General features: G+C 48.2%; 1 protein-coding gene across 1 annotated transcript in view; it reads right to left on the bottom strand.

The window, feature by feature from the left end:
- FER1L6 (fer-1 like family member 6) overlaps positions 1 to 17,056 on the bottom strand; it is a 230,788-nt gene that overhangs the window by 31,742 nt on the left and 181,990 nt on the right. Inside the window, 5 exon segments of the mRNA XM_044294749.1 lie at positions 566 to 708; positions 11,462 to 11,616; positions 13,337 to 13,507; positions 15,244 to 15,371; positions 16,682 to 16,810. Of these exon segments, the coding sequence (XP_044150684.1) occupies positions 566 to 708; positions 11,462 to 11,616; positions 13,337 to 13,507; positions 15,244 to 15,371; positions 16,682 to 16,810 (726 nt within the window).

The raw sequence follows: 17,056 nt of genomic DNA, 5'->3' as shown, positions 1-17,056 counted from the left end.
GGGATAAAACGGATCAGTTATTTTCCGGCATTGAGCCCTTTTGACAGAACTCTATGCCGGAAAAGAAAAACGCAAGTGTGAAAGTACCCTAAATCTCTTATTTTTTTAATCTTATTCTGTCTTACATTAAAAGCTATGAGCAATAAATATATAAAAAAAAATCTTCTAAATGTGTTCTTGGATATCAGCCATAGTTTTCCCTCAGACGCTGTCTGTAAGGCAACTGGCTGCAGCAGGAGTCCTCCCCCACTGCCCCCAACCCTGACATATTGAGTGCTTTCTCCAGCCAGCTATCAGACAATGATGGAAGGCATTAGTAGGACATTAAGCCCTGAGTTTCCACAAACTCTTTGCTTCAGGAGCCCAATGACCACGGGCCCGTTTTACGAGAAATGTCCAAATGTAGCTATGGGTTCAATCCCCCTCTTTCCGGCAATCGGCGAGGGTCTCGTCTCAATGCCACACATACTGGAGCTTCATCTTCATTAACAGGCAGTTACTGACATAAAATGTTCAAAGAAGTTCTGCAGCGGCTGAAGTGTGTATTACCAGCATCACTCCATACCTGCTCTATGCCAGGCTTATCTCGGTGATACAGGGCTCGGGTTTCGATATGTTCAGGAACCAGTTGGCATCCAGTTCCCGGGATCTCCTTCCAGGAATGAAGAACTTTCAGTGCGAGGTGTTCATAGGACTCTACTTGTTCATCTATTGTGAAGCAGAAGATATTGGTTAGATGCCATGGATGACACACCATGTGCCGCCCTATAGTACCTATATAGGGTATTGCAGTCCATTTTTCTATCAGGTTACAGAAAACTGTACAAAAAACTCTGCATGCTGTATGAAATCTTAGGCATAAAAAGAGGTACAGTTTGGCCCCATGGGCTGTATTATTGGGGGTTTCTAGGAGTAGAATATTGATGGCCTTTCCTCCGAATAGGTCATTAATATCTCATTGGTGTGGGTCTGACTACCAGGACCTCCACCTAGCAACTTTGGTGATGATTGCTGCTGCCTCTTTCTAGGCCAGTGACATGTTCATCGGTCACATGGCCTATGTGCAGCTCAGTCCCATTCAAATGAATGGGCCTGGGCTGCAATACCAATCACAGCCACTATACAGAGTGTGGCGCTGTGCATGGTTTGCTGCGAGGAGGCTGCAGCAATCACTGGTCTCTTCGAAAAAAACTGATCAGCAGAGGAGATCACATATTGAGGAAATATAGTTCCATGTGTGCGACCTCCTAGGATCCCACCACATAGGTAGTCACAGCACTCCAGTCCTATTCAAGTCAATGGGGTGGGGCTGCAGTACCAGGCATAGACGAACATACAGACGAGAGCCACTGCCTTTATCAAGTTTGGGGATTAGAGCCTAAATGTCCCACAGTTATTATTCTTTTGGGAGATGTAGTGTGACGGGAGAAAGAAGGGTAGGAACATTTTGGTTTTATGTATGTGATGCGGCAATCAATAACCATTGAAGTCTATGGAACAGAAGCTGATATTGGATTGGATGAATTGGTAAACAGAATTGCTATACAGAAGCTCGAGTGTCTCGAGGCACAGCCTTAAGATGTAGGGATTTCGGCCAAGTTTCCATTTGCGAGTTCAGATATTACATTAATATTTATCGGCACTTTGTCGTTCACTTTTCAGTTCCTTGTGGGGTCATTTCATGAATATTCCACATAGTGCTGGAGAGAAATGTATTCCGGAGATTTGCTGCAGAATTGACATCATTAGTGTTCAATGATCTCCATGTATAATTAAAGAGTAACTAAACTTTTATTGAACTTTGAAAAAAAAAAATGTCCCACACGCCCTAAAAATTATTTTGCTAATATACTTTATTAACAGATTTTGCCATTTTACTAGAGAAATTTGCACCTAAACTCCTGATCTCTACGGGGCTTGAAATTCACTATATTCGCACATCGCTGACTTGTACGGAGTAGTGCAGCAATGGTGTACGGGCAGGAGCACACATTGCAGCTCCTGCCTGTGCCCGCTCTGCTCAGCTAATCCTGGCATAACCAGTAAGCCAAGCTGAGGGCGCAAAGCAATGTGCCAACACCGCAAGGAATCCGTACTCCGCAGAAGTCAGCCATATGTGAATATAGTGAATTTAAAGAGCGGCAGAGATCAGGGCTTTGGGTGCCAATTTATTTAGTAAAAAGGCTAAATCTATTAATAAAGTAAATTATAAAAATTATTTTTAAGGCAAATGGTAAATGAAGATTGGACCGGCACTCAAAACACCAAGAGAGATGTGGATCCAAACGTATTTATTTAAGCACAATAAAATAAAATAAATCGAGTGTATATACTAGCATCAATAATACAGTTTTATCGATAGAATATCGATTATAAAAAAAAATCGATCCAAAAAAATCGAATCGAATGAAATAAGGAGATTTTTGTATAACTTACCAGTTAAATCTCTTTCTCGCTCTTCCTTGGGGGACACAGACCTTGGGTATAGCTCAGCTCCCTAGGAGGCGTGACACTAAGTAAAACTGTTAAGCCCCTCCTCCATCAGCTATACCCTCAGCCTGGAGATAGAGGCTACCAGTTGCGTGTCCAAGTAGTGAAAGGATAACAACCAACAATGCAAACAACAGCCAGCAACCCAACGGGGCGCCAGCCATAACCCTATGACCAAAACACAGAAGGGTGGGTGCTGTGTCCCCCAAGGAAGAGCGAGAAAGAGATTTAACTGGTAAGTTATACAAAAATCTCCTTTTCTCGCCCATTTTCCTTGGGGGACACAGACCTTGGGACGTTCAAGAGCAGTCCAAGAAGGGAGGGACTACAACCCAAGGCGGACCACCGGAGCATCAGGAAACCGCAGCCTGCAAAACCAGGCGGCCCAAAGCAGCATCCGCTGACGCATGCGTATGCACTCTATAGAACCTGGTGAAAGTGTGCAGAGAGGACCAAGTGGCCGCTTTGCACAACTGCTCAGCCGAGGCTCGATGCCTCTGCGCCCAGGAAGCCCCGACTGCTCTGGTGGAATGAGCAGTGACGCCGAAGGGCGGAGCCCTGCCCTTGGCTCGATAAGCCTCAGACACCGCCAGTTTAATGAAACGGGCAATGGCCACCTTGGAGACCGCCAAACCCTTGCGCGAACCCTCCGGAACCACAAACAGGGAATCCGTGCGCCGGAAGGATCCGGTGACCTCCAAGTAAATCCTCAACGCCCTGACCACATCCAGACGGTGCAGTTCCCGTTCTCTGGAGTGGGAAGGAGAGGGACAGAGCGACGGAAGGACGATGTCCTCATTGATGTGAAAGGCGGAGACCACCTTTGGCAGGAAGGCCGGGACTGGCCGAAGCACAACCTTATCCTGGTGGAAGATCAGGAAAGGTTCGGAGCAAGAAAGAGCCGCTAACTCCGACACCCGTCGGAGAGACGTGATGGCCACAAGAAAGATGACCTTGCAGGACAGAAGGCGAAGGGAGACCTCCCGCAAGGGCTCGAAGGGGGCAGATTGAAGCGCCGAGAGCACCACATTCAGGTCCCAGGAAGGAACCGGAGGGCGGTACGGCAGAACAGAGTGAGCCACCCCTTGCAAAAAGGTCTTAATCGGCCCTAGAGGGGCCAGGGGACGCTGGAGAAGAATAGACAGCGCCGAAATCTGTCCCTTCAGAGAACTGAGGCCCAGCCCCAGGTCCAGACCCGACTGGAGGAAGGACACGATCGTGGGAAGAGAAAACCGGAGAGGTAGGATGCTCCGGGACTCACAGAACCCCAGATAGGACCTCCAAACCCGATAGTAGATCCTCGAGGATACGGGCTTACGAGCACGGATCATGGTGCGGACTACGTCCGCGGAGAAACCCCGTCGCGTTAAGACGGCGGTCTCAACAGCCACGCCGTCAAACGTAGCGAGCCTAAATGCTCGTGGAAGATCGGACCCTGAGAGAGAAGGTCCTCCCTGGAGGGCAGTGGCCACGGAGCGTCTGCCAACAGCAACATTAGGTCGGCGTACCAGGACCGACGGGGCCAATCCGGGGCGATCAGAATCGCGGGAACGCCCTCTGCCGCGATCCTCCGAAGAACCCGTGGCAGGAGGGGAAGAGGAGGAAAGACGTACAGAAGGGAGAATTGGCGCCACGGAAGGACGAGCGCGTCGGCGCCGTATGCCTCCGGGTCCCGTGCCCTGGCTAGGTATAGGGGAACCTTGTGGTTGAATTTGGAGGCCATGAGGTCCACGTCGGGGCGACCCCAGCGAAGACAAAGGGCCTCGAACACCTCTGGGTGCAGAGACCATTCTCCCGGATCGATGGTGGACCGGCTGAGGAAATCCGCCGCCCAGTTGTCTACCCCCGGGATGTAAATCGCAGACAAGGCTGGCACGTGCGTCTCCGCCCAGAGGAGAATGAGGGACACCTCTTGCATCGCCGCAGCGCTGCGGGTGCCTCCCTGATGGTTTATGTACGCCACCGCCGTGGCATTGTCCGATTGGATCTGAACAGGGTGGCCCCTCAGTAGATGGGTCCAGTGTCTGAGAGACAAAAGAACCGCCCTCAGCTCCAGAATGTTGATTGGAAGTCTGGACTCCGATAGAGACCAAACGCCCTGGACGGATCAGGGAGGGAAAACCCCCCCCCACCCCCGTAAGCTGGCATCGGTGGTAATCACCAGCCAGTTCAGTGGAAGGAAGGACCTCCCCCTTAGAGGGATATGCAACCACCAGCTGAGGGAAGCCCGAGCCAGGGGAGGCAGAAGGAAGGTCCTGTCCAGACTCCTCGGTGATTTGTCCCAGGCCGACAGAATCGCCCTCTGAAAGGTGCGGGATCGGAATTGTGCGAACGGCACCGCTTCGAAACAGGCAACCATCTTCCCCAGCAACCGCATGCTGGATCTGAGGGAAGGACGGTGATGACGGAGAAGGCTGCGAACCGACCCGCGAAGGGCCAGACGCTTGTCCGACGGAAGGCGGACCTCTGCCAGTTCCGTATCCAGGAGCATCCCCAGGAAGATCAGCCGTCTGGAGGGGGTAAGGGAAGACTTGGGGTGGTTGATAATCCAACCAAACCGCGTCAGGGTCTCCAGAGTGAGATCCACACTGCCGGATGCCTGTGAAAAGGAGGGTGCCTTGACCAAGATGTCGTCCAAGTACGGAAGAAGAAAAACACTTCTTGGATGTAGAAGGGCCAAGACAGGGGCCAGGACCTTGGTGAACACCCGAGGAGCCGTTGCTAGACCAAAGGGAAGGGCGACGAACTGGAAGTGATCGTCCCCCACCGCGAAGCGCAGGAAGCGGTGATGACATGGAGCAACCGGAACGTGGAGGTATGCATCCTGAACGTCGATGGAGGCCATGAAATCCCCCTTTTCCAGGGAGGCCACTGCGGACCGGAGAGACTCCATCCGGAATCTCTGCAGGCGGAGAAAGCGGTTCAGGCGCTTTAGGTCCAAGATCGGTCGCACCGAGCCTTCCTTCTTGGGGACCACAAAGAGGTTCGAATAGAACCCCCTGAACCTTTCCGTCGGAGGCACCGGGGCGACGACACCCTTGTCCATTAGTGAGCGAACGGCCGCGAAGAAAGAGGCCGCTCGTACGGGATCCCGCGGAGGACGGGACCGGAAGAAACGGTCTGGCGGAATGGACGCAAATTCGATCTTGTACCCGCAAGATACAATCTCGAGCGCCCATGCGTCTGAGATGTGGTTCCGCCAAACGTTCCTGAAAAGGAGAAGGCGGCCCCCCACCCGGGTGGGTGGGGGCGCACCTTCAGGCAGAGGGCTGCTGGCCTGTGGGAGCCCGTGCAGGCTGGGTCTTGCGCCAGGTAGGTTGCGCCCGAAAAAACGGCTTCTTGCGTCTATCCTGGGTTGGGCCAGAGGAAGAAGAACCGGCCCCGGGTCTAGATCCGGAGGGCTTACGAAAGGACCGAAAGCGGGACGAACCCGCGCGACCACGTGGGGCGCCCTTTGGCCTGGACTGGGGGAGGTGAGTACTTTTCCCACCCGTGGCCTCTGATATAAGTTCGTCCAGGCGGGTCCCGAACAAGCGGGAACCCGTGAACGGTAGGCCGGCCAAGGAGCGTTTGGAAGCGGCGTCCGCCGCCCAAACCTTCAGCCAGAGTTCCCTCCTGACAGAAACTGCCAGGGCAGAGGAACGGGCAATGAGGGCACCCGCATCAAGGGAGGCCTCACAGATAAATTTTCCAGCCTGGATAATTAGCTGGGCTAAGGAACGGAGGTCCTGAACAGGAACGTCCGACCCCAACTCCTGCTCCAGCTGCAAACCCCATTCAGAGACCACTTTACCAACCCAGGCGGAGGCAAAAACTGGTCTAAGGGCCGAACCAGAGGCAATGAATATTGCCTTGGAGAGGGATTCCGTACGACGGTCCTCAGCGGACTGGAGGGAAGATCCGTCCTGTACAGGAATAGCAGTGCTTTTGGACAGGCGAGCCACGGGAGGATCAACCTTGGGCGGAGATGTCCAGGTGGTCACAGAATCCGCAGGAAAGGGATAGCAAATGTCCAGCTTTTTTGGTGTAACAAAGCGAACGTTAGGCCGAGTCCAAGCCTTTTTTTTTTTTTTTTACCTTGGAGGCCTGTCTGGGTCGGAGAAAGGACACGCCGGCCTGCTCAAAGCTGGGGGGGTCATCGTGTATCTGAAAGGTATCGCGGATACTAGTGATAAGATGCCCCACCGCGGATGACAATTTTGACGGGAGCTCTGAGTCCATGTCCACATCCGAATCCGCCAGTTCTCCCTCAGAAGGCGTATCCCTTTGAGAGGATAGACTTGACTGAGCTCGCACGCATGGCGGAGAGAGCGAAACATCAGGAGAAGATGTGCGCTCAACCCTTGAACGTTTCTGAGTACGCCGGGCCCTGGAAGATTCACTGGGAGGCAGGGAATCAGTGGGGGCGGCAGAAACGGAATTCCCAGCGGGTGCGACAGGGGTTTCGGCAGCCTGCGGGAGAGGCGGTCTATCCACGAGACGGCCCACTACGTGTGTAAGGCTCTCCACCGCCAGAGACAGAGACCTAGCCCAGTCAGGGGGTTCAGAGACAACAGGGGGCGCAGCGGGAAGCGGGCCCTGCACCGGGGCCTGACATGCAAGGCAATGCGGCTCAGATTGCCCACGCGGAAAAAGTTCCTTGCAGGCGGTACAGGCATGGTACCAGGGTTTGGGGGCACCCGTGGGATCAGACATGCTGACAAGTGGTCGTACCTTGATACAGGGACCACAAGGGGTTGCAGCGGCTATGACCAGTAGGGTTAGGAGAGGGTTAACTGTCCTACCAGTGCCTCAGAAGAACGTCAGGTCAGCTCCCTAGGAGTGAAGGTCCAGATCAGCAGCCGCGGGAGGCAGCAATAGCAGAAAGCCAGCGTGCGTCCACAGCAATGCACCAGGAGTCTCCCACGTGTCTCAGCTTCAGTCCGGAGTGAGGAAGCGCGGCAAACTTCAGCAGAGGCGCGGGAACAAGCTCCGCCCCCTCCACGCTTGAATGTCTCCGAACGAAACTCCGCCCCCAATGACGCGCGCGAAAAAACACACACCCCCTGCTGCCGAAGATTCTCAGGCTTATGCTGTAGAATAAAGGCCCGCAGGCCCCAAGAGCGCGGCGATATAACTCGTAAGGTGGGTGACCTCCGTCACCTGTCCCTCGTCCCGCCGAACTGAAACCGCCGATGTCGGGCCTAAGCCCCGCCCCCCCGATCACGGCACGGAGCGGGCGGCGGCGGGGAGGTAGCAAGGAGGAGAGTAAGCCGGGCTATCAAAGGTATGCGATGTCTAAACAGCGTGGGGGGAAAGGTGCGGGATCGGACGTCAGCTTGGGGATGTGGAAGCAGTCGCAGATGGGGAGATCTGACAGAGCGCTCAATGAGAAGCGCAGGAAGCGGTCGATCACGGGTGCCCCCCGAAACCCAGTGCAAACAGGGACAGGGAATGGGCTGGAAAAAGCCATCTTACCTGTCTTCACCCTCAGTTCCTTCCAGCAGGGTCGCCCCTTCAGCCACTGGCACCGCAGTGGCAGGAAGCTGGAAGAGGGGCTTGGCGTGCGGGCGACCCCCTAGCTGGCGGGATGTAGGGGAGCCAGTGCTGCCCAGATCCTCCTATTGCTTCAGTGGGGGAGGCAGCAGCGCAAATACGTTGGCACTGGTGCAGCTCAACCCCGGGAGAACAGAGAGGTCCAATGCGTCTCTGGTATCCCTAGGAAAAACAAAAATAAAATAACAAAATTAGAGAAAAATTAAAACAACAAGGAGAAAACAGCCCTGCAGTAGCAGGGGGTGTCTTGCCTCCTTGGACACTAAGCTAAAACTGGTAGCCTCTATCTCCAGGCTGAGGGTATAGCTGATGGAGGAGGGGCTTAACAGTTTTACTTAGTGTCACGCCTCCTAGGGAGCTGAGCTATACCCAAGGTCTGTGTCCCCCAAGGAAAATGGGCGAGAAACATACATAAAAATACAAATAAAATGCAATATTCTTAATCGATAGTTGCTCGATTTTTTCTGGAGACCTAGATATATCTTATCTCTTTCTCACCTTGGAGGTTCTCTTGACCCACTGAGGAAGAGATAAGCTATCTCGAAACGCGTCTGGTCGGAGTACCTGTGCGTGAACTCGACTGCGATTTACACATGGCCATGTACTAAAACCAACTATGCAAGAGAGTGATTTTGCTTGACTCACGAAAACCTACAGACGGACCAAGTCCCATGAGACTTTGAGACGAGATCCTGAGAGCTGCTGCAGAGGGAAACCAACATTGCTGGATTGGGATGTGAATGGTGGGACGCCACCTGAAATAATTCCCATACAAAGAACCTCTCGATCAGCGCAAAAGGTTGTGAGTAACTAAAAATATATATCTATTCGTGAAAGCTGGTTGTATTGACTAACTATGCAGGCCTGAAAAGGCGAAACTGTGCTCCTTATATAAAGCACTGAGGATACAGCTTGATATTTTCCACTGGGACTCACCCATATACATGGGTTTATTGTACTGGGACTTCAATTGAGATATATCTAGGTCTCCAGAAAAAAAATCAAGCAACTATCGATTAAGAATATTGCATTTTATTTGTATTTTTATGTATGTATTTTATTTGATTCGATTTTATTGGATCAATTCACCGTAATCGATTTTTTATAATCGATATTCTATCGATAAAACTGTACTATTGATGCTAGTATATACACTCGATTTATTTTATTGTGCTTAAATAAATAAGTTTGGATCCACATCTCTCTTGGTGTTTTGAGTGACGGTCCAATCTTCATTTACCATTTACTTTAACAAGAGCAAGGGGTGGCTCTTTTTGTCCAGAGCACCTAGCGTGATTGTTCATAGTGAGCCATCTGTTCATTTTCTCCAAGTGATTATTTTTAAGGCATTTGGGACATTTTTTTTTTTTTAAAGTTCAGCAAAAATTTTAAAGAGGCTCTGTCACCAGGATCAACCTTATTTGACCAGCCTGGTTGATCTAGCTGAGTAAAATGATACCTGTCTTTCTAGGTGCCGGCATTTTGGAGAAATTTAGATTTTTTCTTATGCAAATGAGCTATTGGAGCACCAAGAGGCGGGCTTATCTGGTTTGAGCACCAGTCCAGCAACGCCCCTGGTGCTGACTACAGACGCCTCCAGCGCTCCAAACATGCCCCTACCTTTTTGAGGTTTGATTATCATTGCTAGACCTCACGTTTAGCGCTGCACAATTGTTAACAAGCACAGCACCTGCACACCCAAGCAACGAAGGTTAGTGCACATGCGCTGTTGACATCATTCCACCCAGAAGTGGAGGCACCATCGGCTTCATCTGCAGTTGTCTCCACTTCCGGTGGAATGACGTCAACAGCGTGTGTGCACTAATCATGTTTGCTGCCCAGTGACACTTTTGAAGCTGTTGCCTTCAGGAGCTATTTGATCGTACAGGCGCAGGCAGTCGGCGGTATTGCGCCTGCGCGAGATTTCCGGCGGGCGAAAGAAAGAAGCCAGGGGTGTAGCTTAAGTGTATTAGTTGACGTAGCTGAGGGGGTGGCGCCATTTACCTTGGCCGTGGGACGATATTTCATAATGAGTAGGCGTGCTTGGGCTCGAAATTAAGGTGGGCTGGGCACTGCAGGGGGGCGTTACTGGGCTCAAGAGATGAAGAATAACGCCCCTCTGGGCACCTTGGAGGTTCATTTGCATAACACAAAAAGTGCTTTTTTTATCAAAATGAAACCATGAAAAGAAGAAAGAAGACCACTGCAGGAAAGAAGGTAGTTTATTGTACATGCCAATGGTGACAGCTGAATATGCTCAAACCAGGTGACAGATTCCCTTTAAGAGGATTTCCTTTCAGGACAACCCCTGTTCATACGACTTGTTAGGACTTTGTGGCATAAGGGACTAGGGCCTGCTGGCCTAAAGAGGTTTTTCGGGTGCTTAATTTTGTTTACCTGTCCTCAGGAAAAGTCATCAATACGGTTGATCGGTGGGGGTCTGATGCCTGACACCCCCGCCGGTTGTCTGTTTGAAGAGACTGTGGTGCTACTGTGCGCTCCATGGCCTCCTCGCAGCTCACCCAGCATTGCATCATCCATTATATAGCGGCTGTGCTTGGTACGAAACTCAGCCCCATTCACTTGAATGGGACTGAGAGGCACCCAGGCCACGTGACCGATGAATGTGACGTCTTTGGCCTCATGGAGTGCCGCGGTCTGGGGTGCCAGGTTTTGGACCTCAACCGTTCTGATACTGATGACCTATCCGGAGGATAGGACATCAATGTTAAACAACCAGAAAATCCCTTTAAACAGGACCTGTCTCCTCTACTGACATGTCTGTCTTAGTAATTACTTGCATTCCCCATGTAATAACAATTATGGAGCATCTATTCTTACAACTATGTTGTGCCATTCCTGTATTATTCCTGCTGGAAGTTTACAAATAAATTGCCAGCAGTCTGCAGTAAGGGTACTGCTGGGTGTTACCATTAGTGGGTGTGTCTGACTCTGTCCAATCAGTGCTGCTTGTGTCAGACTGCAGGGCCACACCCCTGACTGGTAAGACCATTACTACAAGCTGCTGAAAATTCGTTCATAAACTTCTAGCAGGAATAATAGAGGAATGGCACAACATCGAGATGCTCTAGAATTGTTATTTCATGGGGAATGCAAGTAGTTACTAAAACAGACATGTCAGGAGAGGCGACAGGTCCTCTTTAAAGAACATTGTGGCTGCACTGGGGAAATAGTGGCTATGATAATAGGCTTTGCACCTGTTGTGGGGGCATTGTGGCTGGTATGAGGGACATTGTGGCTCTCATAGGAGTTATGTGGTGTAAAAACGAGGAGCAACACCCCTGACTCCTGGCTTATAATAAATACATGAAGTGAAAAGTGATTAATTTTTTTTTTGTCTTCAAGCTAATTTCCTATTCCAGAAATCCTTCTGCGAGGATAACGCTCACCTCTACCAGGGATGTCCTGCACTTACCGTCTTGATCAAACACGGTTTGCCCTGAAAAAACCTTGCTTCCAATCTGTATCTGTCCAGGTTGGAAAACCGGGGCAGGGAGCCTGTTGTCTTTACAGAGCTTGGTCAGTATCTCTGCGGGCTTGGTGCTGTCCCTCCAGGCATTGTACCCCTCTCTACAAATAAAACATGGCATCATTTAGTGAAAGGACGGACGTATGGAAGGCTTGGATAGAATGGCACCGTCACATCCCATCCATTATTTTTCTATGCTGTGTCTCACTCAGCAGGGGGTGACAATGAGCACCGGACAAAGCTCCTCCCAGGAAAAAGTGCTTAACCCTGATGCATGATGGGAGTAACAAAAAGGGATTACGCTAACACTAATTTAATTTGTTTCCACAATGCTCATCCCCCATAGCCTTAGTGATTGGAATTGCCCATTAATTTAAAGGGGAATTAAACCTAGAAATGAATATGAAAATAATACAAAAGGCAGCAAACACTTATCTATTAGATAGTTTGCAGAGGGATCTAGAAGCTTTAGTTTTGTAGAAATTTGACAGAAAAACAGAGGCTTTTCTAAGTTCTAGGGTGACATGTTGGAAAGGGGGTGGCTTAATTTCACTTACTCACACACGCTCAGAGACAAAGTAGCCTAAAGTTGGCCGTATAATTTAGACAGCTATCAGATGAATGCTCGTTTGACCTACATATATATGTATTTTTTTGGCATGACCGAGGAGACAAGCAGCTTATCTTCCTCTACACAAAATAAAAAACAGCATGCCCAATCCTCACACATTTGATTGTTGGCCAATTTTACCAAAATTTGCATATTTGGTTGACCTGATTGATCTGATGTGTAGGGCCAGCATTAGCCCTGACCTATCCTCATCATCATTATCTGATCAGAAGAGGGCCGACTCGCAACACCTCCACCAATCAGTGGTTTGAAGGGACTCTGCAGCTCTCGGATGAGCGGTGTAGACTCTTTGTAGTATACAAGCAGGGGTGCACCGCCAATGAGGCGAGGTGAGGCGACTGCTTCAGGCAGCACCAGGTATGGAAAGGGAAGGGAAAGGCCTTGGGCAATGTATCGCTATATTAACCAGTATGTTTTGGAGCACTATATGTAATTTTTTCCAAGTATGCCTTTAACAGTAAGGCTGGAGGAAAGGGATCTGGTTGAGAATTTGGCAGGGGGGGCGGGGGCATCAATTCAGTTTTCGCCTCAGGCAGCTGCATCCCTGTATACAAGGCACCGCGCTTTCCATTGTATAGTAGCCATGTTTGGTATTGCAGCTCCATCCCATTCACCTGAATGGGACTGAGCTGCAGAAAGACCATGTGTCCAATGGACATGACGTCACAGGCCAACGAAGAAGCTTCAGCAGTTGTCAGAGCTCTGTGATCCCTTCAAACAGCTGATTGGTGGGGTGGCAGGAGTCGGACCCCCCCCCCCCCCCAACAGCCTTATATTGAAAACCTATCCTACGTATAGGTCATAAATAAGTCCCAGAAATTCCCTCTAGAATGAGGAAAAAGGGGGCGATAAAACAGAGGTCTCCAGAAAAATAAAAATAAAAGAGGACGTAGAACTGTTGTTTGACGTTTTGGTTGAAACTTGAGATTTCTGGTTGATTAATGTATATATTAAAGAAAATGTATCCCCTTCTCCCTCCACTACTAAATGTGTTATTACCACTTGAGATATGACTACGATGGCACCTGGAAACCTGTAAGTCAATGAGATGTGTTTGGAGCCGGGAGGTCACAGTGGAAGGCACTGGTCTGTTTTATGTTAGATTTTTCTACACTTTTCTACGAGATACAGTTTTCCAGGCACATTTATCCTCATTAGTTGTGCTGACGCGGTGCGCGCACAGATCTTACATTTCGTATTGACTCTGCAGGCCGCAGGTTGCCCGGTGTCTGCTGTAGAAGCGATTTTCCAAATCAATTTTCGTCTCACCGATGAGGTCATCTGTTCCAATCAGGTCATGGTCGTATATCACGATGGTTAATAGCGATTCATTCGGGAAGGTAGCTTGGATTTCAAATGATCTGGGGAAGAAGATGAAGAGGGTAGAGATTGGTCTATTTCTTGGTTAGCTTTGCATAGTGTAACAGAGATTTACTACAGTACGCGTTCTTATCGAGTGTCCCATTTATGAAGAGACACCATCACGTTATGCTATTTGCATACTGCTTTTGGGCTTTCTGTTCGGAGTTTATATCATGGAAATCTCCCAGCGCCAAATGTAAAGTCTAATGTAAATGGTAGCATTCATCGCCCACTGAATCCCATAAAAAACGAAACGTATGGCACATGTGCATACACAGTGGTGGACTGGCCACAGACCCTGCAGGGAAATTTCCTGGTGGTCCGATGCCCAGGGGGCCACCTGAACCCCCCTTGTGGTAACCAGGTGGGCACATAACAATCTGGAACTCTAAGTATTAATTAATGGAGTACTTATGCACCTGGTGCAGGTGCTCTCCTGAAGTCAACTGTATAACCGTCCTTAGGATGGTAATACAGTTGAATACTGTGGTGAAGACAGCTGCAATGTGGTATTTGCTTCTGCTGAGGCAGTATATTGTGCTGCACCGGGATATTTGGTTCTGCTGGCGTGGTATTCTATGCTGCACTACAGTACTGCATGCCACGCTCACTTCTGCTGTCCCCGCCTACTTGATGGGATGGGAGTAACAATCTAAACAACAAAAAGGGATTACGCTAACACTAATTTAATTTGTTCCACCATGCTTATGCTCCATAGCCTTAGTGATTGTAATTGCCTTCTATCAATTTGGACCCGTCTACACTGCTGCAGTGGCCACTCACCATTCATTTCTATGGAACTTCCGAAGATAGCCGAGCGCACTGTTCGGCTTATTTCAGCACACCCATGGAAATGAATGCTCATGTGCGGTGCGCTCTTGTTCTCTTTGGGAACTTATTTTCAGCCTTAGAGTGGTTGCTTCACAATGGCACCCCCTCCCCATAATATATATTGTATGAGGGAATATGGAGGTTTCGGGGGTACTGGGTCTCCTTACAGAGATCCAGCTCTTGAAGAGAGTCTCACAGGCGCTGCTTCCTGGGAAAAGTATGCAAACAAGCTCTCCTCCAGAAGGAAGACAACTCTCTCTTTAGTGCCACCTATAGGTACCATAAGAAATTATAGAGTAGGGAGTCTCCTCTATAAGCCACAATAAATAACCACTATGTAAGAGCAGCTTCTACTCCCATTGTATTACTTAGCTGGCCATGGAGGGGACATGTATGGCCAGAAGTGGATAGCCTTGGGGATAATGGCTAATTAGCACAGTGGCTCAGTGAGCAGCTCTGTTGCCTTTGAATCCCATTCCAATGGGAATTAACTGCATAAAGGCCATGTGACCAATGTACATGACCTCACAGGTTGAGGTTGAGGAAGAGGATGCAGCACCTGAGAGCCTCAGCCCCTCCCACCAGTTGATCGACGGGGATGCCACCACCGATCAGATATATCAGATATCCTGAGGATAGGTCATCCTCAATATTAAAAATCACAGAAAACCCCTTTAAAGGATCCCCCAAGGTGAGAGGCAAGAAAAGAGAATGAAGAAAGGCATTACACCGTGAAATGTAGAGTAGACCACTAAAAGGTCAAGGATGTCTTTGTAGAGTGGAGCCCCATGAGTCGTGGCTGTGCCCCCACTGAATTCAATGTTATTAAGATTTAATAGGGGCTTATATAAGATTAAAATGTTCCTTTGAGACATACGTAGTGTTCTATATGAGAACTGCTTACCGTCCAAATACTGGATTCAGTTGCTTGGGAATATAATTGTCTCGATCTTTGATTTCCGTCTTTCCCAGTCGCAGGACAATGTATGGATCGGATTTCCCATCTGGATCAGCCGGGCTGAGGTTAAATCCCTAGTAAAGACAATATGAGTTATTATAGACTACCTATAGTCACTAGTAATCATGAAATGTATTGGTATGCTGTCTTCAGCATACCAATGTAAGAAGTATGGATGACTGTCTATGAAATACAGTATGGCATTGCTGCACAGATGGAAATGTAAGAGCTCAAAGAGCTCATAGACCTGTGCCGTACCCTGTGTTGGCCTGCTTCCATATAATGCACTGGTTTTCAGTGTACCAATAACTATACCATACAGTGCCTAATCATATACTTACTTCAGACAAATTTCATACAGATGCCTAAGTAACGACGCTATACAGTACTACCTTTACCATATGCAAGAAAAATAAAATAGTGTATGGTTCCCAAGCAATACCACATAATGCCTAAATGCTACAATACCATGTTCAAGTGTTACCACCATACAATGTTCAAGTAATACCACCATACAATGTTCAAGTAATACCACCATACAATGTTCAAGTAATACCACCATACTATGTTCAAGTAATACCACCATACTATGTTCAAGTGATACCACCATACTATGTTCAAGTGATACCACCATACTATGTTCAAGTGATACCACCATACAGTGTTCAAGTAATACCACCATACAGTGTTCAAGTAATACCACCATACAGTGTTCAAGTAATACCACCATACAGTGTTCAAGTAATACCACCATACTATGTTCAAGTAATACCACCATACTATGTTCAAGTAATACCAACATACTATGTTCAAGTAATACCAACATACTATGTTCAAGTAATACCAACATACTATGTTCAAGTAATACCAACATACTATGTTCAAGTAATACCAACATACTATGTTCAAGTAATACCAACATACTATGTTCAAGTAATACCAACATACTATGTTCAAGTAATACCAACATACTATGTTCAAGTGATACCACCATACAGTGTTCAAGTAATACAACAATAGTATGTTCAAGTGATACCACTATATAATGTTTATGTAACCCCACCATACAGTTTTGAAGTCATACCAGCATACAATATTCAAGTAATACAACCATACAATGTTCAAGTAATACCACCATACAATTTTCAAGTAAAACCACTATACAATGTTCAAGCAGTACCTCCATACAACATTGAATACCACCATACAGTGTTCAAGTCATGCCACCATCAGTGTTCAAGTAAAACCACCATACAACATGAAGAAATACCACCATACAGTGCTGAACTATCCCTAATATACAGTACAGTGGGGGTAGTAGCAATATGACATGTGCATGTTTCCATCTCTAAATATTTTCTTGCTTCATTACGAAGTAACTTACAGCAACAATATAGACCCGGATGAGAACCTTTACAGAATGATTTGGAGGAATTCCCTGAATAATTTTCAATTGTCGGGTATCCATAGAGCTTGAGAGATCATCCATGCTTTTATATATGCTGAAACAACCCTTAGATTCAGAAAGATAGTAGTATGAGTATTCAAATTCATAGAAATTCTATAAAAATCCCACTAATATACATTCTCACATTTCATTAGAGGGGTGACCTATTACATACAGAGGCATCCACTAAAAAAGTGTATACTACATGATGTGTGGTTTTTTTTTTCACAATGGAAGCCTATGAGCAACAGATGCCACTATATGCCCATGGAGGTATACCATGTCTGTTGGAGGCATACATTGGGTAATCCT

Source organism: Bufo gargarizans, chromosome 5 (assembly GCF_014858855.1).
Source record: "Bufo gargarizans isolate SCDJY-AF-19 chromosome 5, ASM1485885v1, whole genome shotgun sequence".
NCBI classification, from domain to species: Eukaryota; Metazoa; Chordata; class Amphibia; order Anura; family Bufonidae; genus Bufo; species Bufo gargarizans.
The sequence above is the reverse complement of the archived record's forward strand: the minus strand, read 5'-3'. Positions and strand labels throughout refer to the sequence as shown.